The sequence below is a fragment of the Labeo rohita genome, chromosome 17 (assembly GCF_022985175.1).
Source record: "Labeo rohita strain BAU-BD-2019 chromosome 17, IGBB_LRoh.1.0, whole genome shotgun sequence".
NCBI classification, from domain to species: Eukaryota; Metazoa; Chordata; class Actinopteri; order Cypriniformes; family Cyprinidae; genus Labeo; species Labeo rohita.
Genome location: NC_066885.1, coordinates 27451619 through 27476474, shown reverse-complemented (window position 1 = coordinate 27476474; position 24856 = coordinate 27451619). Strand labels below are relative to the sequence as shown.

The 24856-nt window shown below is 36.9% G+C and overlaps 1 protein-coding gene across 1 annotated transcript; it reads right to left on the bottom strand.

The window, feature by feature from the left end:
- Nucleotides 1-4298: 4298 nt before the first annotated feature.
- On the bottom strand, nt 4299-24736 carry exoc5 (exocyst complex component 5). Its single transcript, XM_051132722.1, has 18 exons — nt 24544-24736; nt 24083-24177; nt 20866-21013; nt 20546-20740; nt 17453-17517; nt 14663-14691; nt 14465-14574; nt 14294-14338; nt 14029-14169; nt 13494-13576; nt 12832-13041; nt 12556-12703; nt 12330-12438; nt 10507-10627; nt 10317-10403; nt 10089-10197; nt 9672-9887; nt 4299-5913 (listed from the first exon to the last, which is right to left on the bottom strand). The coding sequence occupies exons 1-18, from the start codon at nt 24568-24570 to the stop codon at nt 5725-5727; spliced, it is 2127 nt and encodes a 708-aa protein (XP_050988679.1). The 5' UTR covers nt 24571-24736; the 3' UTR covers nt 4299-5724.
- Nucleotides 24737-24856: the final 120 nt, after the last annotated feature.

Here is a 24856-nt window from a genome sequence, read left to right as displayed (position 1 = left end):
TAAGCTACAGATCTTTGATCATAACAGAGCAATTAAATATAATCTAAATAAGACTTTTTATTGGGAGCTATAGTGAGTGAAAACTGATATTTATATGCATTTTATGAAAGTAGTCTGCTATACTGTAAAGATCACATTACAAGCGATCAGAATTTCATATACAATACATATACATTTTTTTGCAATTGTTTGGGCCTCTAAATAAAACTGATGTGTCTTTTTATACTTTGTGTCTTTCATATGGAGTATGAACTCCACATTATCACTATATCATATTATACAGGCCATAAAAGCCTGGTGTATCAAATATGATATGACAAAACATAAAAGATATGCAAAACTTTAAGATTTTATTTTATTTCTGTCTGAAGGTTCAATAAAGTAACAGATTTTTTAGCAGTTTTTTCCCTCTGTATATGACATCAATGAATTTTATTTTTGTTCTCTATATATGACATTCATGAATTTCTCCACTTATGCCACGGTTTTAGACCTGGTGCATCCAAAAGGACATGGGGGACATTAACAACTACTTTTAAAGTCAGTGCCTATAGCTGTGTGGTTAGCGCACAGACATATAGCATAACTGCGCCTCTGGCTGACTTGGGTTTGAATCCTGGCCCAGGGTCCTTTGCCAAACCTGCTCTCCACCTAACACTTTCATGTCAATCTCCACTGTCCTATCAACAAAAAGGCCAAAAGAAAATGTATGGGGGGAAAAGAGTAGTAGGTATATATTATTTTGCAACAAGCATTTGTATTTTATAATTATGTAGGTTTGGTAAAATAACCCTGTCACAAGTGCTCATGCTCATATTAGGATATGATTTTCATAGTTTATAAGACTGAATGTGATACAATGTCCTTGGCAGGGAATATCAGGACAGTGCATGTTTTTACCTGACACTATAGGTCAGGGGTCCCTAAACTTGATCCTGGAGGGCCGGTGTCCTGCAGAGTTTAGCTCCAACTTGACTCAAGACACCTGCCTGGAAGTTTCAAGTATACCTATGAAGACCTCTATTAGCTGATTCAGGTATGTTTGATTGGAGCTAAACTCAGTAGGACACCGGCCCTCCAGGACCAAGTGTGGTGACCCCTGCTATAGGTGAGCGGGATGAAATCAAGTGCAATTAATAGATATTCCTATTAATTTCATTTTTTTAATTGTTAAGAAATAATAATATGCTAACTAGATGGTATGTATAACTATTGTTTCTTATGTTTAAACAATTTCAATGGTCTACATCATGGAGCAAATGCTAATATTTCATAATAAAGATTGGTTCATGTGTTGAATACAACCCAAATATGGAGAAACCCAGCAATTAGGCTGTTTAGACCCAGCAGTTGGGTTACTACCCAAAAAGTATGGTTAAACAATTAACCCAACCACCGGGTCAAAACAACCCAATTGCTGGATTTGTCCATATTTTACCCAGTGCTGGGTTGTACTTAACCAAGCATTTTAGTGTGTTCAATGCAAGTTGAGATTTCTCAAACAGCACAAACATTAATTTACATTAAATGCATATTAAATTTAAGCACAGCTAATTCATATATATACTAAAAACTACAGTATGTACAAAATACATGCTATTTTTTTTCCAGTGAGTATTTCTCAGGGTAGTTTTACTTCTGAATGTCAATTTCTGTTAAAAATTCAGAGGGTAACATTCAACAATACCAAACCACTGCTTTTGGACATTTAAAAATAAAAACAACAAACAAATTGCACAACTAACATTTAAGCCATATGTGACAACTTGTCCCAAACTGACATTCAAGGATAATACTCCTGTCCTCTGAAAACAATACTTAGGTGACATTTGCCTTAATTCCTTGCCACTGTTTTTAAAACCCAATAAAACTGTAACGTAACAAGTGTACGAGGAAACCAAAATGCCGAAACATGTTGTTTGGGACTCTGGGGATTAAAACACTAAGTCTACTTTTAAAATCGCTTAACATGTAATGCTAATGCAGAACTGTCCTGCAAAGTTTGCTAATTGAACTACATTAAGGCAAATTGTGAAAAAAAGTAAAGTTGGGCTTTTTAACAACTTTTGGATGCTGATCCACAACTGGAGAAAGATCACTGTTCCACATGAGGATACGTCTGTGAACGTTTTCCTTTCCCCCGAACGAACCTTACCTCTTCAGATATGTGTGTGAGAGTGAAATGGTAAAATGATGAGCTCTAATGAGCAGACTGAGGAAAGGGTGAGCAGAGGCTTTATCCAGCGTTCAGTGTTGACAGCGCCGCTAATCCCCGCCACCTGCTCAAACACACAGGCCTCCATAAACAACAGCAGCGGTCCGCGTTCACTCTCACCCTGAGTCAGCCGTTCCCGCGGGAGCCGGTGCGTTCCCGCCTCTCAACGGTTATCGCTGCTCCGGCGCTTCCCGCGCTCGCTCGCTAGCAGCAAACGCTAATCGCCATGCAAAACAAATAGTTCTCAAATGTTTGGAAAAGGCCGCGATGTTTGCACCGGGGCCTAACAAAATAATTTTTACAAGCTATCCAGTTGTGATTAGGGCTGAGAGAATTGAATTTCCCTGGCAGTGTTCATATTCATATTAGCCTAATTAATAGTGCTGTTTAACTTTGCCTGTTTGCCATCGTAGAAGCGGCACACTGCGGTGAAAACACAAGCTCAGTTCAGCTCTGAAGCGTTTCTATCTCTCTCGGCCTTTCCTGGCCGTGACGACCGCACACATCTTAAACACTGCTGGGCGGTTAAGCTTAGCAGTTTTCTCCCATTTTGTCTTTTAAGTCGCGGGAATAATTTTCCTCCTTTGGGAAGACATTACCCTAAACCTTCATGGTTAAGAATACACGATGAGTCCTTGAGAAGAGTCTGTTTTTTCAAAGACTTATCAAGTCTGTTGCAAGAAGAACATATATTCTATATATTCTATATTCTGAAAAGTTTACACATATCTTGCAGAATCTGCAATTATTTTACCAAAATAAGAGGGATCGTACAAAATGCATGTTATTTTTTATTTAGTACCGACCTGAATAAATATTTCACATGAAATATGTTTACATATAGTCCACAAGAGAAAATAATAGTTACATTTATAAAAAAAATTACCCTGTTCAAAAGTTTACATACACTTGATTTTTTGGTTTAGTGATAGTTGTTCATGAGTCCCTTGTTTGTCCTGAACAGTTAAACTGCCTGCTGTTCTTCAGAAAAATCCTTTAGGTTCAACAAATCCTTTGGTTTTTCAGCATTTTTGTGTATTTTAACCCTTTCCAACAATGACTATACAATTTTGAAATCCATCTTTTTACACTGAGGACAACTGAGTGACTCATATGCAACTATTACAGAAGGTTCAAAGGCTCACTGATGCTTCATAAGGAAACACAATGTAGTAAGAGCTGAGGGGTTAAAACTTCTTGAATTTGAAGAACGGGTTAAATTTAATTTATTTTGTCTTCTGAGAAATATAAGTACCTTCTGTAGCTTCTGCAGGGAAGTACTAAATGTAAAAAATATGATATTCAGGCAAAATAAGAAAAATGTACACATCTTTATTCTGTTCAAAAGTTTTCATCCCCCAGCTCTTAATGCATTGTGTTTCCTTCTGGAGCATTAGTGAACATTTGAACCTTCTGTAATAGTTGCAACTGAGTCCCTCAGTTGTTCTCAGTGTGAAAAGATGGATCTCAAACTTATACAGTCATTGCTGGAAAGGGTTCAAATACACAAAGATGCTGGAAAACCAAAGAATTTGTGGCACCTGAAGGATTTTTCTGAAGAAAGAAAAATCATACAAATGCATGTTCCCTCTTATTTTGGTAAAACAATTAACATTTGGCAGATTCTGCAATGTGTATGTAAACTTTTGACCTCAACTGTAAACTTCATGTAGGTCTACTTTATTAATAATACTTAATGTGCATTTTTCACTAAACAATACAGGTGAATAGATTGGAAAATGAATAACATTCATATGAAATCTCTGGTTTAATATCAGGTTTAATCATGTTGTTATTAAAAGAGTTAAAGATTTATATAAAAATTTAACTGATTACCAATTAAAACAATATTACCAGAAAACATGCCAGGAATAAAAACTAAAACAAACTGCAAAATGGCAACATCTGCTTAAACCAAAGTAGTGAAATTATTTGAAATTCACCCATATGTTCGCTTGATTATTTATTTTAATAAAAGTTATTATATTTTGGATAATTTTTATCTAAGTTATTAAGACATGAAAATGTACTGAATAATAGCAATCACCCACTGGCTCTGGAACCACACTCAATAAAACATGTCTCATTGTTTCACACATTTTATTTTTGGAAATAATTGATTATAATGAGCAGCTTGTACACACGAATCAGCTCATACGTAGCATTGCTTTGACATAAATTCATGTTTGAAATCAGTACAGTATAACGGAATCAAAAATCAGCCCATCTAATCCGTCTAACACACCTAGGTAATTCCTAGAGGTCAAAGATCTTGACCCCTGCCTCTTCAGAGCTTAAGAGTTAGAGTTCAACTAGTCATGACATTACTGCATTCAACACAACCCTGTCAGATGAAAGTGTCTTGGATTTAATGATTTGTGACTGGGTAACTGGTAACACCCACATTTTTGATCACTGAGCTTTAGAATATCTATACAGATGTCAGAATTAAAAAAGCAATGTACTAATTAAGAGCATCAATCCTTAAGAAAAAAACAAAAACTAAAAGAAAACAAACAAAAAAAAAAAAACAGTATGTGACCTGAGCCCTTTGAAACCTCATACAACTCTCAAAGCTGCTCACCTCATAGTGAGTTAATTTTTGTTATTATGTGAATGCTTTATGAGTGTATGCACATTTTACTTCAGTTTTAGTAAGCAGCAGGATGTTAGCACAGATGCAATAATGATCATTTACATCTCAGAAATGTTATATATTTTAGCTTTGTAAAGGTCAGCGTTGCTGGTTACAGGGCAGCATGGAAATAAACCATTCTAATGTTTATTTTTTGACAGAATTCAGCATTAAACATCTCTAAATTAATGAGTTAATGCACTCGTGTTTCAAACCACTGAAGATGGTATTCTTGTGTACGAAATTAATTCAGGACAAAATTACTTTTCAAAGCATGGCAACATTTGTACAACACCTGCATTGTTCAGCTCAAAACAGTAATTGTCTTCTCTGTGAAGCCCTATGTGTGCACAAGAGCCTGAGTGAAATGAGCTGGACAAACTCATTGATCCAGAGCAGCGTGCAGAACCGCCCTTTCCTCCCAGTACAGCCACAGATGATGGATTTGGCACAATCAAAATAAAAGCAAATAAAAATGAGTCTCTTGACCACCCAAGTCCAGTGGCAGAATCATTCAAGTGGCCCACCTCAGTTCATCTATCTGAGGTGATCATCCTCTCTCCATTACACACAGGGAAAAATGTACAAAACAGCCCTCTACCCTCATTATATATCCTTTTAAAATTATATAATAAACAAAACACTACGCTCACATTAAAACCTGCATGTAGAACTTAAAACTGAGCAACCTGGGAAGTGTTGGGGTTTGAAACAGTTGCTCTTTTGTTTGTTAAACACAAAGTTTAATTTCCACACTGAATCATAGACAAAGACAGTTCAAAAGCCACTCAAGATCGGCCACTTGTGTTTCTCGCAGCTCTGAGTGGATGGCAGTTCTGTTGGCCGTGCGGTAATTGGGCAGCCCTGCCAATCATTAGCTGAAATGCCGTCCCAGTCGGGCTGAGCGATAGTCTACTCTCAGTTGGACGAAAGCGTGGAGGAGGTTCCTGTCAAGGTTGGTCAGCTGCTCTCCAGAGCACACCTGTTTGAGGTTGTCCGGAGCAACGACCAGGAGGTTACACAGAGCGTGAAGCGTGTCAAAGAGCTGGAGCACGAGAGGAACCTGTGGAGGATTTGGATGCAGCTGTTAGCCTAAAACTTTAGTGCATACCCAATATATTTGTAAAAGTAAAATGGTTGAATTTATCCATTTATCAATGAAAATAATTTGCAATGCAGTTCATTAACACCACACACACAAATAATGACTTCACTGCAGAGGATAACTATTTTCCTATTGAAGCATGAAGTTTCATTGCTGGTTGGTTGCGGGGGGAGAAACGGATTAAATTTCTCTCATTATTTGTAATTTAAAAAAAAAAATGATTTTCAGATTCTTTGAAGAATAGAAAGTTCAAAAGAACAGCATTTATTTGAAACAGAAATCTTTTCTAACATTATAAAACTGTCACTTTTAATCAATTTAACGCATCCTTGTTAAATAAAACTAATTTCTTTAAATAATTAATTAATTAACTTTTTTTTTTTTAAATCTAAAAGTATTGAATGATTGTGTAACACCATCTCACACAAAGATATGAAGATGCAAAAACAGTTTTTAGCAGTTTTAATTACTTGTATATATTTTTGGCAAATAGTCAGATAAACAGTTGACATTATAACCTCTTTAATTAATTAATTAAAATTAATGAAATGAATGAAAATTACCCTGTGATTTACTCACCCTCAAGCCATCCTAGGTGTATATAACTTTCTTTTTTTAGATGAACACAATCGGAGGTAAATAATTACATAAAAAATGTCCTGGCTCTTCGTAGCTTTATAATGGCAGTGAATGGTGGTCGAGATTTTGTAGAAAAATAAAGTGCATTCATCCATCGTAGAAAGTACTCCACACGGCTCCGGGGGGTTAAAGGAGTAGTTCACCCAAAAATTAAAATCTGATGTTTATCTGCTTACCCCCAGAGCATCCAAGACGTAAATGACTTTGTTTCTTCAGTAGAACACAAACAAAGATTTTTAACTCAAACCGTTGCAGTCTGTCAGTCATATAATGGCAGTCAATGGGACCCATGACTTACAGTCAAAAAAAACATACACAGACAAAACAAAATTAAACCCTGCGGCTCGTGATGATACATCAAGGTTTTAAAGGAGAAGCCCACTTCCAAAACAAAGATTAACATATAATGTACTCACCCCCTTGTCATCCAAGATGTTGACGTCTTTCTTTTTTTGAGGAAAACATTTCTGCATTTTTCTCCATATAATGGACTGATATGGTGCCCCAATTTTGAACTTCAAACGATCCCAAATTAGGTTGTAAACGATCCCAGCCAAGGAAGAATCTAGCGAAACTATCGGTTATTTTCATTTAAATTTAAATACTTTTTAATCTCAAACACTCGTCTTGCCTTTCTCTCCCTGAACTCTGTGTATTCTGACTCAAGACAGTTAGTGTATGTCGAAAAACTCCAATCGTATTTTCTCCCTCAACTTCAAAAATAATTTCAAAATCATCCTACATCACTGCAGAAGTACCGACCCAGTCTTTGCAAGGTGAACATGCAAAGAAGATCAAACACCCTTAAAGGAACACTCCACTTTTTTTGAAAATAGGCTCATTTTCCAACTCCCCTAGAGTTAAACAGTTGAGTTTTACCATTTTTGAATCCATTCAGCCGATCTCCGGGTCTGGCGGTAGCACTTTTAGCATAGCTTAGCATAGATCATCGAATCCGATTAGACCGTTAGCATCTCGCTCAAAAATGACCAAAGAGTTTCAATTTTTTTTCCTATTTAAACTTGATTCTTCTGTAGTTACATCATTTACCAAGACTGACGGAAAATGAAAAGTTGTGATTTTCTAGGTCGATATGGCTAGGAACTATACTCTCATTTTGGCGTAATAATGAAGGAACTTTGCTGCCATACCATGGGTGCAGGAGGCGCAATGATATTACGCAGCCGTCAACTCTGCCAGCTGCAACTCTGCATCTACCAAACTTAGTGCCGGTCACTTTCAGGCGCTGTGTAATATCATTGCGCCTGCAGCACCCATGGTACAGCAGGAAAGTACTTCCGCCAGACCCGGAAATTGGCTGAATGGATTCGAAAACGGTAAAACTCAAATGTTTAACTCTAGGGGAGTTGGACAAAGAGCCTATTTTCAAAAAAGCGGAGTGTTCCTTTAACAAAAAAGGTAAAACAGCAGTATAAGACGATTTTGAAATTGAGGGAGAACATGAGATGGGAATTTTGAGACATACACTAACTGTCATGAACCAGAACAAAAACAGTCCAGGCAGAGTAAGACAAGATGAGCATTTGACATTAAAAAGTATACAAATTGTATTATTTTTATTAAAATAACCGATCGGTATGCTAGATAAGACCCTTCTTTCGTGGCTGGGATCATTTACAACTGCGTTTGTGATCGTTTGAAGCCGCATTTAAACTGCATTTTGGAAGTTCAAAATCGGGGCACCATATCAGTCCATTATATGGAAAAAAATGCTGAAATGTCTTCCTTAAAAAACAATTTCTTTACGACTGAAAAAAGAAAGACATGAACATCTCGGATGACAAGGGTGTGAGTACATTATATGTCAATCTTTGTTTTGGAAGTGGACTTCTCCTTTAAGACACGATACAATTGGTCTGTGCAAGAAACTGAACAGTATTTATATAATTTTTGACCTCTGTCCTGAGTGCATTCACAACAGCCGGCATGTGACGTTGAGAGTCGGTGAAAAGTTAACACTCCCGGATGAGTTTGCACAAGCAAACGTAATCTTTTAGTTTTTAATTGGTTGCAACAATCAGGATAAACACAAGTTATTATTATTTTGAATAGCTGTCATACCCACAATCTCTGCACTGTGTAATGAGTAACGTGTACGTGCAACAGATCGCTTCTGTGTATGCGACTACTATGCCAGAGCACGTTGATGCGTTGCCTGTGTCCTACGTCATCTGCTCAAACACCACGCTCTCATGAACGCACGGAAGACAGCGGAAGCTAGAGTTTACGGTTTATAAACTTAAAATATGGATATGTTTCTAACACAAACACATTGCTTTGCTTCAGAAGGCCTTATTAGCCCCCCAGAGCTGTGTGGACGCACTTCATTTTGCTTCAAAATCTGCACCACTACGCACTGCCACTATAAAATTGGGAAGAGCCAGGACATTTTTTAATATAAATCCGACTGTATTCGTCTGTAAGACGAAAGTCATATACACCTGGCTTGAGGGTGAGTAAATCATAAGGTAATTTTAATTTTCATATGCATGCCTAATCAATAAAATGTAATATTCAGAGCCTTTTATCTCATTTAACTATATATACATTTATTTACATTTAGATTTTCTCTCATAATCTATGCAGAAGACATAAAAAATCTTCCCAGATCTTTCCAGGTTATAATACAAAACCAAAGGTGTTTGTTTGAGCTTCTGTTAGAACCAATAATGTTGGTGTCAAGCACTTGCAGTTGAGCTTTTACTTTTACACTTGCTAAGCTCTATGTATGTGCACTGATCAATGCATATCCGTGAATAAAAGCCTAAATTAAATCTTTTCATCATATTCAAATAATTATGTCTCTTACAAAGACCTTGATTAAACTGCACAATTCAAATGGATTACTTTTACAATGTCATTATGAAGCTTTTGAAGCATTAATTTTGGGGAAACTGACATTCAGCGGAGGGACAGAAAACTAGGTTTTGGCTTTATCTTCATTAGTACTTTGAGGATGCATGAAAATCTTGTGGGTTTGGAACAACATTAGGATGAGTAATTGATGACAGATTTTAAGTAAGGTGGCAAAAATAAGAACTTTGACCTCTTCTTACCCTGAAATCTTTGGCAGAGCGGCGGTATTCTGCCACATCACAGATGGCTAGCATGCCACCCATGGAGCTGTAGCTGAACTGCTGCAGGTGCTCATGAATCAGCCTGTGGAAGCGCACTCCCAGCTCAGTCAAAACAGTGTCCACATTCTTACCATCCATAGACCGCCTCACACGCTCCACCTGCTTGCTCACATAGGCACACACCTTTGAGCACGCCTTGAAGAAAGAGCACAGAAAGATGATATATTAAACACACAAAAAATAATCATGCAAAAAAAAAAATCATAGCTACTAACATTAAAAAATCATCTAGATGGTTAAGAGTGTGTCTTAAAATTTCTCAGGCTTTTACTCAGAGAATTATTTCACTGCACTGATATAAGTTTCACAAGACAATTATTATAGAGTACATCTTACTGTAGTGTACTGTATCATGACATTGTTCTCATCTTCTGGCTTGAAGTCTGTTTTCTTCTGTTCAGTCGCCAGGATGTGCTTCATCTGGCCTATCATGCAATTCAGTGTCCTAAAAACATGGAATTATTAGAAAAAGTCACAGAAATTGCATTTAATGGCAATGATGAAGTCTACGATATGCTAAGTATATAACTATTAAACAGAGTTTTCTGAGAATTTTGAACCAACCGATCAATCCCGGTGTCCAGCTTCACCTCCATCTGTTCGATCACCTCTTTCTTCTTGTGCAGGCACTCCGTCAACTTAGGAGAGGAGCTACAGGGGTTAGAGTTCAAACAAATGTCACGGGTAAGTCACCAGACAAAAAAAAAATAGCTAGTGAAACAAAGTCTAGTGAAACAAAGTCGGTCAAACTCACCTAATAAGAGGCATAAGATGATCGTTAAACTGCTTATCAAAGAGGTGAAAGATTGTGTTGGCCTGCTGAACCACATCCAAAAAGTAGAGGTTGGCGTTTTTGGCATCCGCAGATGGGATGGCTGTGCAAGTCAAAAGACAAATAAGACATTGTCATGTAAAGTTCGCTTCAGACTCATTTATTTGATATAAATGGACAACTGGGGAAAATATGCTTGGTAAAAAAATATTTGTAAATAACAGTTTCCAATCCACTAACAAATGTCTATGACTTCTTATGGGTTCTTGGAAGTCATTTAGTTAATATTTTTTGTGAACTAGTCTGATCAACAAAAAGAACTACCCCAACAAAAACAATCACCAATCACTGTGCCTTTCAAGCATATTTATCTCTATATAAGAGCAAAATCTGATTAAATATGTTTGAGCAGAGCATAACTACAAAATTCATATCACAATAGAAATTTCCATGACTCATTTGAATATTTTATTAATTCTCATGAAATGTCTGGCCTGTAAATTCCCAGATGTTTTGAGTTTTCTCTAGATGGACGTCTTTGTTGTTTTTTTGTTTTTTTTTAGAATTTCATGTTAGGAAATTCTCAGGTGTTACCATGTTTTTATTTCATTGGCCTGTTTTTTGTGTTCCATTTAGCGTCTTGCACTTGGCATTTCTCCAAAATATTAGTAATTTTTCCAGTTCTTCCAGTAACTTTTTCCAGTTACTTACTATTTACATTTTAGATAATGATCTGTATTTTTTTTTTTTTTATATTTTTATTTGGGCTGTCAGTGGATTAAATTTTTTATCTAATTAATCGCAAAATAAATTTGACTGTGAAAATACCCACAAAACATTATTTAAAGCTATTTTTGTTAAATGAGAAAGTATCAAGTAGACATTACAAATTATAGCCTTAGAAATAAATATTTTATTCGATTCAACATAGAATTTATTACACATAAACATTTAGGCTGCAATGGCCTAACGTAAACTATGGAACATGAAAGAAGATAATTTGAGAAACATCTCAGTATTCAACATCTCAGTACCTTCTTTTATGTTCCACAAAAGAAAGCTTTGAAACGACATGAGGGTGAGTAAATGATGACAGAATTTTTTTTTTTGGCGAACTATCCTTCTAATGTTTGTATTTTTATTATTATTTTTTTTTATTATTTTAGTTTTTTTATGAAATGATACCCTAAATAAGAAACTAAATCTGCCAGCAGGTGGAGGTAAATGTCTTTATGAGTCATTCATTCGATTCGTTCAAACGGCTGATTCACAGGAATGAAGTAAAGTCTGTCTTTATGAATGGACTTTTGAATCATTGGTTCACACGATTCGTTCAAAATGCGGACTCATTCAGAAACTAAACACCACTCTGTTGCTCAGAGATGCACAACAATTCTGCTATGGCTTTAAAGGTAATATGTTCTCTGCCAAATTGAGCAAAAACATAATATTGTGTTTAAAATATAACACAACATCAACAATATCAACAATATTTATTGAACTGTTGTATAAAATCACATTTAAGTTCTTGATTGATCAGCACTCGCTCTTGCTGCCCGTGTGATATCTTGAATTTTAGCGCATAAATGCATTTGTAGAGTTGCTGCCCTGCATCGTATTTGTCAACAGTCAACTATATGAAATATAAGATGATGCACAGGTCTGGGGGCGGGACCAGTGAGTTAACTGCGTTAAAATATTTGAATTGTCTTATTTTTTCATACTGACAGCCCTAATTTTTATTCATCTTTTTCAGTTTAGTTTAAAATATAACATTTCCATGTTGTAGATGGTGTTTGCCGTACCTGACAGCCCAATCTCAAGGGCGTAGTCTATATGGTCCACACACAGGTACTCCACCAAAAGCAGGAAAATGGAGAAGGCATTTTTTGGTAGATCTGCTGGGTCTGACAACTGCAAAAAAAGACAGAAAGAGGGTCTATCATGCTAATATTTACAGCCCACAACTTCCAACAGAAGCAAAAGACAAGAGGTGTTTTCGTACTAAAGCAGTATTTAAAATTTGTATACCTTGTTGCATCTCTCGAAGGCATGTCGGGTTTCCTGCAACAGGTTGACTACAACCTCTTGTGAGAGGAAAGTTTCTCCATGTGTGTCAATACTGTGTCCCAGAGGCAGGTTAGTGCGCTGTCTGATCCTTTCTTTTAGCTCCTGGATACTGTCAAAGTGAAGAGAAAATATGGCAGTAATGGTAAGAAATCTATCAAAGATCTGCATTTGTCAAAACAGCTCTAAGATTTCAGAGTAACTTTGGAAAAAGAAAATAACAAACCAACAGTTCCTCACCTTCCAGTGCCTACAGGACGTTTTTGGTGGTTCTTAGAGTCGTAATAGCGCTGAAGAATCATGCCACTGCGGTTTTGCAGATATTGTCGCTCCATGTCTATGTAGCTCTCCAGATAACAGGAGAATATATTCTTTATCAGCTTAGATAGAAACGTGTGCTTGTCTGAGCCCAAGTTAAAGTCTGAGAGTTTAGCAGCCAGTGCCGTTGTCCTAAAAATAAATGGGTTATTACAGTTTAAAAGTGTTCAGTAAAGCGCATGAATTTGACAAATATTTGTGACCCTGGACCACAAAACCATAAGAGTCATAAGAGTCAATTTTTTAAAATTGAGATTTATGCATCAAGCTTTCCATTGATGTATGATTTGTTTTGACTTGACACTATTTGGCCAAGATACAACTATTTAAAAAAAAAAAAAAAAAAAAAAAAAAATCTAAATATTGAGAAAATCGCCTTTAAAGTTGTCCAAATGAAGTTCTTAGCAATGCATATTACTAATCAAAAATTAGGTTTTGATATATTTATTTATTTAGCTACAAATATACCTGTGCAACTTATGACTCTTTTGTGGTCCAGGGTCACATCTGATACTTTAAACCATTTTAACCAAAAACAAAAACAGGGAAATTAATAATTAATAATGACGAAAACTGATTGATACCGTGTATAGAGGTCATAGAGGTTCTTGAGGTATTGCTCCACATCAGAGTTGCGGGTCTCGTCTAGTCTTTCTTTGACATGAGCCTAAAATCATAAGTCAATTCATGAGTCAGGATTGAAACTCAGGATGCCTGTAACACAACGGTGTTATATGTTGGCACACTTGCCCACTAGGCTATCGGTGCTGATAATGCAACTATATTTTTGCTGCAGATTTTAGATGTTCTGAAAAACAAAAAAAGAATTGTGTAGTACTTGCTAAACTGCAAAACTCACAGCCATAATGCTTAACTATTTGTAAAAGTATTACTACGTTGTTGCTACGGTGTTCTAGTTAGTTGTTTAATGTCCCACCACCCGTCTGTACTATAATCTTGTCCTAAGATATACCTTATGTCCCTCTTTAAAATCTACAGATCTGTTTTATTGTCCATCAGGTTAAAATTTCATTTGTTCATGTTTCTTACATAAAGCATGAGCAATAGCCTTATAAAGAACAATTAAATCATTTGGTATTGTGTACATATGTTACGTACCTGTATCTTATTCTCGAAGATGCTCTGAATGAGTTTAGCCATGACAGTCTCTGGACTGCAGAAAACCTCTCCAACCTGCTTATTAACCCGCTGACACAGAATTGCAATGTCTTCAAATACATCTTTCCGCACGTATGCTCCCTACAAACAGCAAAGACACTGGTGATATAAAAGTACAAACTTTGGGTCTATAATAAAGTTTGCTCTTGATTGGTAAACAAAGCAAAAACATTGAATAATGTCAGTCTTAAATTCAGTCTAGTACCTCTTGGCACTGCTTGATGTAGACATCCACACAGTGGGCATAACCCTGTAAAAATAATAATAATAATAATAAGATTAGAAATAATAATAATATCATATTATACACTGAACAAATGTACAAAATAAAAAGTATTATGATCCTAAGGGCTCTTCTATTTATCTTCCAACAAACCTTAAAATGTAGCAGGACCGCTGCCACCTCACGCATGCGTCCAATCTCTCCCCTTCGCTGAGCTGCTGTGAATTCCTGGATTAACTGACGCTCAAGGTCATGATATTTACCTTTCAAATAAACACAAGGTTTATGTTAACACTGCATATTTAGCAGGTATGTAAATAGCATTTTCTTGTTTAGTCTACAGGTGCTTACTTGCTATCTTTGCCTTGACATCAGAAAATCTGAATAGGGACGTTACAAGGAAAACAAGCATGGAAAAAAGAAAAGAACAGAGGTAATTAAAAACTTTCTTTTTTCAGTCCAAAACACTACAGATGATCAATGAGAGAGTATCACAACAAACATGTTTGAACTTTTGCTCAGATCTCAAACAGTCAAAACAAACTATGTGAATGAAAAAGTTTTTGCTTGTTATGTCATAGCCAGTGCATCACTGTATTTGCTTGCTTTGAATTTTGCCTGTTGCATTTTCTTAAAGCTAAAGTTCAAATATGACCAAAGGCAGATGTGAGAAGTGTTTGGAAACCTGTCTGAATGCAATATATTTACAATTCCAGTGGGTGAATATAGTGGTGCAGAACATGCATATTTCAGATTTAAGGCCAAAACATACTTCTGTTTTTACATGTATACTAGTGCATGTATACGAGTGTTCACAACAGTACCATAACACATGTGGAGCCGGTGTTCTGACGCAGAACCCGGATGTGCTGAGCCTTGTTTACAAGCAGAGGAAGTTGCACACTGTACATAAAACTGTCTTCATAAATATGAAAGAAGATTTCAACTGAGAGAATGACTTGAATTTTTTTTGCCAAGCCTTACTTATTTGAGCCAGAGCACAAAGATGATGAACTAAGCAAGATGGGTTTTTTAAGCAGGGTTGGGTATCGAAAATCGATTCCGATTCCAGAATTTCCTATCGATTCCTATATGTGACCCTGGACCACAAAACCAGTCTTAAGTTGCTGGGGTATATTTGTAGCTATAGCCAAAAATAAATTGTACAGGTCAAAATTATTGATTTTTCTTTTATGGCAAAAATCATTAGGAAATTAAGTAAAGATCATGTTTCATGAAGATATTTTGTAAAATTCCTACTGTAAATATATGAAAACTTAATTTTTGATTAGGTAAAATAAATTGTTAAAAACTTTATTTGGACAACTTTAAAGGTGATTTTCTCAATATTTAGATTTTTTGCACCCTCAGATAAGTAGTTGTACCCCCTTTCAAGTAGTATCTCGACCAAATATTGTCCTATCCTAACAAGCTTATTTATTCAGCTTTCAGATGATGTATAAATCTCAATTTTGAAAAATTGAGCCTTATGACTGGTTTTGTGATCCAGGGTTACGTATGCGGTTCTTTTTTTCATCTGTGAGGACCCGACCTAGTGATCTGCCAGGACCTTGCTTGCTAATCTAAGCGCATAGTGCTCCAAAGTATGGCTACACTTGAGATCAGAAGTCGAAAAAGCAAAGTAGCCTATAATATTTGGGATAAGCTAAACATGTTGCAATAGATGTGTCACCACCAATATGACAAAGCATTTTAATTGAACAGATCAGTGATTCTGTTCCTAAATTACAATCATTCATCTTACTGATTCTTTAAACTTTCTTCCGTGCAGCGTACGACCAGTGTGATTTGAACATTCAAATCTGCATTCGTGCTGCCGCTGACCTAAAGAGAGCCACTGTCATGTATATGAATGAAACAGTTTCACAGTCTTTTCAAACCACACAGTTAATTTTTTCTGTGTTACAAACATTCAAATAATCACAGATGTACTGGGATAAAAATTCATAGACCGGGAATGTTAAAGATTTATTGATTATGTTGTTATGCCAGTAGATGGCGAAAGGGGGCTGTTAATAATGTATTTGTCTTTGATCATTCATTCAAAAACACTGATTCATCCAGTAATGAACCAAGTAAATCTTGAGTGAATCACTGAATCATTAACTTATAAATTAGGCCTACGTGTGATTTTGTTTAGTTGTCTAATGTTTTTATTTCATCAGAATCGTAAGAACCACAACTTCCATTTAAAAAAAAACAACAACAACCCAGTTTATCCAGAATCACCTTAAGTGAATCTTGTTTTTATGTAGCCTGTTGATGTTTGTTCATGGTATTTAGCTGCAACTAAATGTTTAGCAAAAAAAAAAAAGAAGAATAAATATGCTTGATATCATCTTTTATTCACATTGGAATTGAAACTGGGAATCAAAAAGAATTGGAATGGATAAGCAGAATCGGAATCGGAATTGACAATATTGTAACGATTCCCAACCCTAGTTTTAAAGTTGCATGTGTTGTGGTACTCTTGAGAACAAGTGTCAAAGACTGACAAGGAGGAGAAGAAATTGTTGAACTAACCCTTTAAGACAGGAGTGCCCAGACTCAGTGACCTGCAGAGTTTAGCTCCAACCCCAAATAGCCACACCTGAACCAGCTAATCAAGCTCATACTAGGCAAACTTCCCAGCAGGTGCGTTGAGGCAAGTTAGAGCTAAACTCAGCAGGACTGACTATAACATGCCATACAGCCTATAAAATGCTCTCGCATGTTTATTATTTTAATATTTTGGAAGGAGTAAAATTTGCATATGTGGTTTCAACAACCAGATGCATTTACACTTGTCCAGTTTCTTCTGGAAGGCAGCCCTGACCACCTCCTGAAGTGGTTTGAGCAATCACATTTAAATGTGTCTCGAAAGCATTTCGGAGGGCATTTACGCCTGTTTTTTTTCATTGTCGGATAGTTATCCGATCAGAGAAAATGCATGAAGTGACCAGGTGTAAACAGGCCCTTAGAAAGGTTATGTGTTTGACTGTACTCATACACTAAGCATACACACCGAAGTATACTTTTGCATTTGATTTGTAATCAGTGTTGTTTATATCATCTCTTACATCTTGCACACCATTTCCCCAAACCTCCATTATGGCCTGCCTCCATCTGCAGTTTGCTTACCTATCAAACGGCAGCTCCTGAGCGATCAGGTGCAACTTCTGAATGATGTCTGCAGCTTCTTTTATCTGTTTGGGATGAGAACAGACCATGGTGAGAGAGGGAAAATGGTCACTACAGGACAGGCACCTCAATACACAAACCGAGGCCAGAGGCAGCACCCTTAAATCTGGGGATCGGCTTACGGTAAATCTGTCCCTCTTGCGTATGTCACTCACTCTTCTCGTCCACCACGAGGATGATAAGCGTTAGCTCAGCCCCACACACCTGAACCTCATCATCATCAGACCTTAACCCCCGTCCGTCAGCCGCTGCCCGGCCAACACTTTACGCTCGCTCATGACTATTAAGAATGGACTATGGCTAATCCCTCGGTAAATCACCTCCCATAATCTGTCCCCATAGGCAGGTAGGAGGTCTGGGCAAAAACAGGACCCTGACAAGAACCCCCCACCTCTCCCTTCAAGCCCGATGGACGAGGAGAAGAAAAAGGCGATCCGAAAGGCCCTGCCGTCCACATATCCTCTGTTCCCACTCTCCTTTTCCTGCCTGCCTCAGCTAACATCATTATTGTGCTCCCGTGAGGTGGATCCATCCCTTTTCCGCTCTCCTCGCCGAGGTTTTCTAAGTATCTGTCCCCCAGCTAAGATTAGCTAAATCCCATGTAAGTGATGTAGCCGTCTCCCAGCAGTAGGGGGTTTTACCGGCGCTTGTCTCCTCGCTGCCTGGGCCCGGCCCTCCCTTTCACAGGGATTAACCCAGCCTTCGTTCCTTCCATTTCCCTTCTCTCCTTCCCCCCCTCAGCTATTCACCGGCAGCTCCTCTCACTTCCCCTCTTTTCTCTTCTGGAGGCGTGTACGTCTTGAGAAATATTGAAAAGTCTGGCGGGTATATTCCCACATGGCTCTCTGGAAGCATGTTGGTGGCCTTATGCTAATAGCATCAGAAGATGTAAGACTTGCCACCCAGGGTTGGTCACATCATTACCGAATGACTTGAGAGATTAACTTATAAAGTGGCATTTCCAATTAAGTTGGCGTACATCAACATCTAAGCAGGCCACATATATTAGCCTCAGGCATCCATTATGGCGGTATGCATCACTTTTGCGTACAAACAAATTTTATCGGCTTTGGTTGCAACAGTTGTTTCAGTTACAACTTCAACACGGAACTCAGTCTAGAAAGTTTTCCCCAAAATCTGAAATTTATAGGCAACATTAATATGTACCCACAGTAACTCAACCGGATCTGGCCTGTCATGGGTAGAGTTGCACCAGCTGTTCATAAGTTCTTACTTAAAGGAGACATTGGGTGCAAAATTTACTTTTACATGGTGTTTGCACATGAATGTGTTTTAGCAGTGTGTGGACACAACCACCCTTCCCTGATAAAAATCTATTCATTCCTTTTTTTTATTCCTCCAAAAACGTAAATGGTCTCAATTATCAAGCTGTTCTTAATTGGGCGGGGCCTGAGAAGTATGACATCCTACTGCTCAGGCCCCACCCACAACTACTAATGGACTGTCCTGCCTTGTCCAAATACAATACACTTGCGGTCTTTGCACTTGACCACTTATATGACGTATTTCCTGTATTTGGCCCAAGTGTTCAAGTGAGGATGAAGACCACAAGTGTGTGTCGAATGTTTCATTACCTGATGGGACACACTTATAGTGTTGTAAAAATGTTTTTTTTTTTTTTTTCTTTTCAGAGATTTATTTTTATTTTCAACACTTCGTATTTTTAAATCAACGTCTAAGTGTCTGTTCAGATGACTCAACTTAATTTGTGGTGCTTCTAATTAAGTGATAAAAAGCAGTTGCAAATGTTGTACTAAATAAATATCACCACCACTCATCTTTGCACCAATAAAATGTGCAACACTTTGTGTTTCTAAGTATTATATTAATATTTAACTTATGTTGGAAAGGTTTCTGAGACCTCTCGTGAGATCTCAGCAAAAGGTCTCACAACTTATTTCCAGAACATGATGCAAGATGGGATACACTAAGCCTAGAATACTGCTCCTGAGTGGTATTCAAGATAGTGTGCATTAAGGGCACTGCACTTTGGCATGTTTAAGACCAGGGACAGTCTTACACACTTACTCCTGACGCGCTCACGCGCTTTCAAGTGGTCGCTGTAAACAGAGTTGTTTTTGACAAGGTAAAAAGGGTGCTGTTTTACACAACCACTGAGGAATTTTAACCAAAGTATGTTACAGACATTTCATAAAGACCCTAAAGAATCATACCAACTTGTGGAGAATGGGCATCCAATGTCCCCTACATTGGATGGCCATTCTCCACAAGTTGGTATGATTAAATTGGAACAAAGTCCACACTAGGGGCTTAGTAACTGCTAGCTAGTTTGCAACTAAATCTATACTTAATTTGGCTGCACCATTAGTTTTTAAGAAAGAATGTAGCTAGTAATAAACTCTATGTGAAGTAATGCATTTTGCTACACAATAGCATTGACCTTCAATAATCCAATAGCAGCCTTCAATGTAGGCTGGCATGAATGTCAGTTCATCCTGTTAAAGTGGATTTTCACTTCAATTTTTCCTCACATAACTAACAGTAAAAATAAGTTTCCATTGAAATGTGATATTTCATCAGGAAACAACACAAGTGTTTCATTTATAAGTAACTTTCAGAAACTGTATATGTAAGGTGCAATAAATAAATATTGATATAAAAAAGCAGTGACATTTATTTACTAAAACTGATATGTACAACGCACAAATCGGTTTTGCGTTTAGATCCATGTTGAAGAGCCAGTAACAAGTCAAATAATGTTTTATTAAAATGTAAACGAGTGTAAATGTCAACTATCAATTATTATTTATGTGCAAATGACTGAAATCTGTCACTATGTTTTATTATAACCCTGACATTTCCGTAAAATGTCTACTTTATGAGAGTAATTATACAAATATCTAATAGTGCATAAATTATAACTTAGCACCCCTATATGTTGCAACTAACTAAATAGCCTTTTGTTGTATCATTTGTTGTTTGAATGTAGTCCTCTTGGATTCTGAGGCTGAGTACTTAAGATGACTGCTAGGCAGTCTATCTAAATCTGACCTTGTCAGGATTGTTGAAGACATCACTACGCAGTTCTCCATCCAGGAACTCGTTGAAGTATGTCATGAGTCTCTGAGCCTCCACTGCCCTTTGTCTTGGAGTATTGACTCCTTCTAGCTGATCCCCCAGATGACACACCTTGGTGGCCACGTAACTGATGTGTTCATCCAACTCCTGGAAGTGCTGGAAGGCCACCTTTGAAACAAGTAGTACAATAAAGTGAAGGCACATGCAATGTAATTCATTGTGAAGTAATACATGGCTATCCAAATGGTTAAAAAATCTTAAAATAAAAAAGCAAGAAAGTAATGGCCACTTACTTGGTTGCTCCTCTGCAGGTCTTGGACCTTGTGGGCAAACTCCTTGGCCTCACGGTGACATTGCTGCTCCAACTTCTCCACCTTCCTTTGAATCCTTTCATCCAGCTGTTTTAGCTCCTCAATGTGGTTCACGAACTCTTCCAGCAACCTGGAACCAAAGACATGACATTAAAGAGCTACAGGCAGCAAAGCACAATTTCTGTCTTGACAAGCATTTTAAATACTTTAAACTCATTAAAGGGAATACATCACTACACGTTTGTAGCTTTTAATTTTTTTCCCCTCAAGTCCACTTATAATGTCATTCTTGGCGTCTTGCAGCAAAAACCTAATTTAGTTTCAAAATACCTCTGTATTCTAAAACTGTATTCTAAAATAGCCTACATACTGATGCAAAATTACCACTATTATTTATTATTACATACTTGCACCATAAGACTTGCAAGTAGGCTTAAACATAACATTTATATTTGTTTTGTAATGAATGATAATAGATGCTTTCTTGGCATAAACAGCATTTTTAAGTATGCATAGACAGGGGCAGTCATTTGTTAGTGCGTTGGCAGTTTTGACATAACTGTGACACATTCTGAATCACCTATTTTTGAAGGTATTTTCAAAAATAGAAGTTTGGCATCAGTAAGTTTTATTTTATTATTATTATTATTTTAAAGAAATTAACACTTGCATAATGCACTCACTTAGTCAAAAGTGCCAGACTTTTAATTTGACTTTAAATAAATACTGTACTTTTGAACAGTAGTGCATACTCCTACCCCTCAAGTAAGTTAAAAAGATTTGAAATTTTTAAACACAGAAAAACAGCTATTTTTAGCTATTATGTACTATTTCTAGGTCACTAACCAAACAAGCAAATTTGAGACAGAAATGCAAGAAGAAATGCAAAACAGAAGCATTTTCGAAGTGGTCACACACTTTTGGATTCCGCCGTATGTTGAAATATGTTCAGATGGCCTATGCGAATACTAGTCACTCGCCAAAAGAAGGAAAATCGCTGACAACCAGAACTCTGGAGTCATTTTCATACATGAAAAGTACACTAGAGCGGAGGCTTCGGAGAGCGTTCCAAAGAACACTCTTTGTGTCCACAGAACACTGAAAAAGGATCCATTTCACAGTTTGATTTGCGCGATGGAGGCTTACGTCCCAAATTAAGTTAGCTTGGCTAGCATGTAATCTGTGAGGAAATGTTATATAAAACCTGACCAATCATATGAAAACGCCTGAAGCTCTGTTCCCAGATCCTGAAGCCAGCTCAACGGCAGGGATCAGTATATGCTGGGCTGAGATTCATTTATCTTTCATGAATGCTTCTCCAAATAGACCCAGAAAAAATCTGAGAGCCTGATCTCAAAGTGTGAAGCTAAAAAGCATCCAGGGAGAGCATCTTATTTGTCAAGATCACATAAGCACTTACCTCGGCAGCAAATCAGCTAATGGCCTGTTACCATAAATTGTGGTACTTCATAAAAAGAGCCTCTCTGTGCGGTGCGTGTGTGCGCGTATATTTAGGAAACCTCACGCATACCAAAAGCTTCGTCAGCTGCATTTCAAAGAACTTGTAGGACAGCAAAGTCAAAAGCTCCAACTCAGCAAGTTTGGATTCTCTGGGTGGTAGCAAAACATTCTGAAGTGATGAGTATATAATCTCATATCACCGTAATTCCCTAAACGCTGCTGGCAGCTTAAGTTCTTTTTCCTCTCCATCTTTTCCCCTCAAATTTGTTCTCTTCCATCATTTGTAAGTCAATGGTTTGCCCAGCTCACAACAGCCTCTTCATGGTCGGTTATTTGAGAGCTCGGTGTAAAATTTGGGGCGATGTTTCTGCTCTGGCAGTCAAAAGCACTTTTGCTGTGTCTGTGTGTGTTAAAGTAAACTTCTTGTCTTTTTTATGCTTTTGTCTCCGACAGTGAAATAACTGTCAAACTAGTCCAACTTCAACAAAATTATATGTTGTGATTATGTCAACACTATTAATAATTTATTATAAAAGAAACTTTGAAAAGTTTTTGGACGCTTTTGAATTTCACTGCATTAGCAAAACTAAATATGATCAAATGACATCTGTTGCAAATCAAGTTTCTAGACTTTTTCTCTGAAGTAACTTTACTAACTCCACTTTTACTAGTTACGTTTAACCAACTGGTGTCAAGGTAATTTTAGTGGATGTATGAAGTCAATTAAGTTCACATAGGTGTCCTAACAAAGTATCAGAATGTTCCCAAACTATTTAGTCATTTTAAACAATATATCTATTTTATCTATTGAAACATAACTTATTTTGGCGAAATATCACAAGATTTGATATTTTTTTATATTTTAAGCTTCTAAATATTTTTTTGGCCCAATTATGAATAACTAGGCCCAGAAGGCACAGAATATGCCAGACCTTTGCTTTTTTAAGATTCTGCAACTAATTTTGAAAAAAATATGGTAGAATGATTTAATAAATAAAATAAGATAAATAAAATGTGTTTAACAGAGCTGGGAGTTTTAGGATCTTATCATTATGCAAAATCACACAGAATTTTTCCATAGCATTTTAATAAATTAACAGTGGATGACGTACGCACTGTTTGAATGATGGAAGGTCCAATCTTATAGAAATCGATGTATAATGTGTATAAGTTAAAAATTAAGATTTACATACTGTACACACAGCATGAACACACTTCACATATATAAACTACACATATAGTGTTTATATACTACTGCATATAGTCATATAGTGTGTATTACAAATGTCACTACCAGTCAAAAGCATATGCGTATTTACTCATTATTTATTTATACTTTTTTCCTTGCTTTAGAATAGTAGTAAAGTACAATTAAAAAATGAAATCCAATCACATTCACTCTCAGTCTACTACAATGTCTATCAAAACGTGTTTATAACATAAAATAAAAATGTTGATTCAATCTTATAGTTCAGCTTCGTTCGGCTTCTCATTACCTATTTCATTGCATCTTGAGATTCTTTCTGTATAGTATTGAAGTTCTGCCATCGACACTGACAGCTTGTTTTCAATTATGCCATACAATTCGACTATTTCAAGAAGAAAATCATACATAAGCATAAGTCTTCAGATCAAAAGGTATTTAATATCAATGATGATAAACATACATTTAAAGTTAAGAAAACTCACATGCCTTGTGATGTATGTTTATGACCATTATAAATATTTTATGACTCACTTTTTGGGGTCAAATGCCTCTGCACCTCCTTTGGAACCTCCTCCAGGTGTCCTCCATGCCAGTCTCTCAATATACTCATCAGCATCAAATGGTTCCTATAAAATAAAATAATAATAATAAAATCATATTGAATACTAACCCAAATGCAATTGCTAATGACATGGAGAAATACATAAGCTTTAATAAATAAGGATGATCTGTAAACTGCTTATACTGAGGAATTCAGAATTTCGCTCAACTGAAAAGCTCGTTTGACAACACCAAAACATTGTGTATTTATGTGACAGTGTGGTGTTTAGCTTCTCACCAGTGCTAATGTATAACGGTACTGTTTTGAATGCAGCATGTCAAAACTATGTAAATACGCGAAAAACGCACTTGTATGAGCTATGAAAACAGTTTGAGCTGTAACGCAGACCGTGACAGCTTTCGTGACATCTTTGGAAAAAAAACAGACCTACCTCGAATAACTGAGCTGTCGTAGCCATATTTCAGAGCGCCAGAAAGCAAAAGCCAAGTCCGCAAATACTCCTTATAAAGGCGTAGTTTCGAGACTATATTTTGCTCCTTGTTGTTAATATCTATTCTGAAAACAATCGCTTCCTGCATCCAGCTGCCATGACCGGGCCGGAAATAGAAAGAAAGGATACGGGGTGAGGATACGAGGGCTATGCGTTTGAGAGCAGGTCTGAGATCAGTTGTGATGCCCTACTCCAATGTCGTTGAAAACAGCGCAGTTTTTACGGCTGATTCTACGTCAGCTCATTCGCAACG

Coding starts and splice junctions, on each gene's coding strand:
- exoc5 (XM_051132722.1), bottom strand. CDS start 24,570: ATGGCTACGACAGCTCAGTTATTCGAG. Junction 14,692..17,452: donor CAGGAGCTGCCGTTTGATAG/GTAAGCAAACTG, acceptor GTCCCTATTCAG/ATTTTCTGATGTCAAGGCAA. Junction 14,339..14,464: donor CGGTCCTGCTACATTTTAAG/GTTTGTTGGAAG, acceptor TTATTTTTACAG/GGTTATGCCCACTGTGTGGA.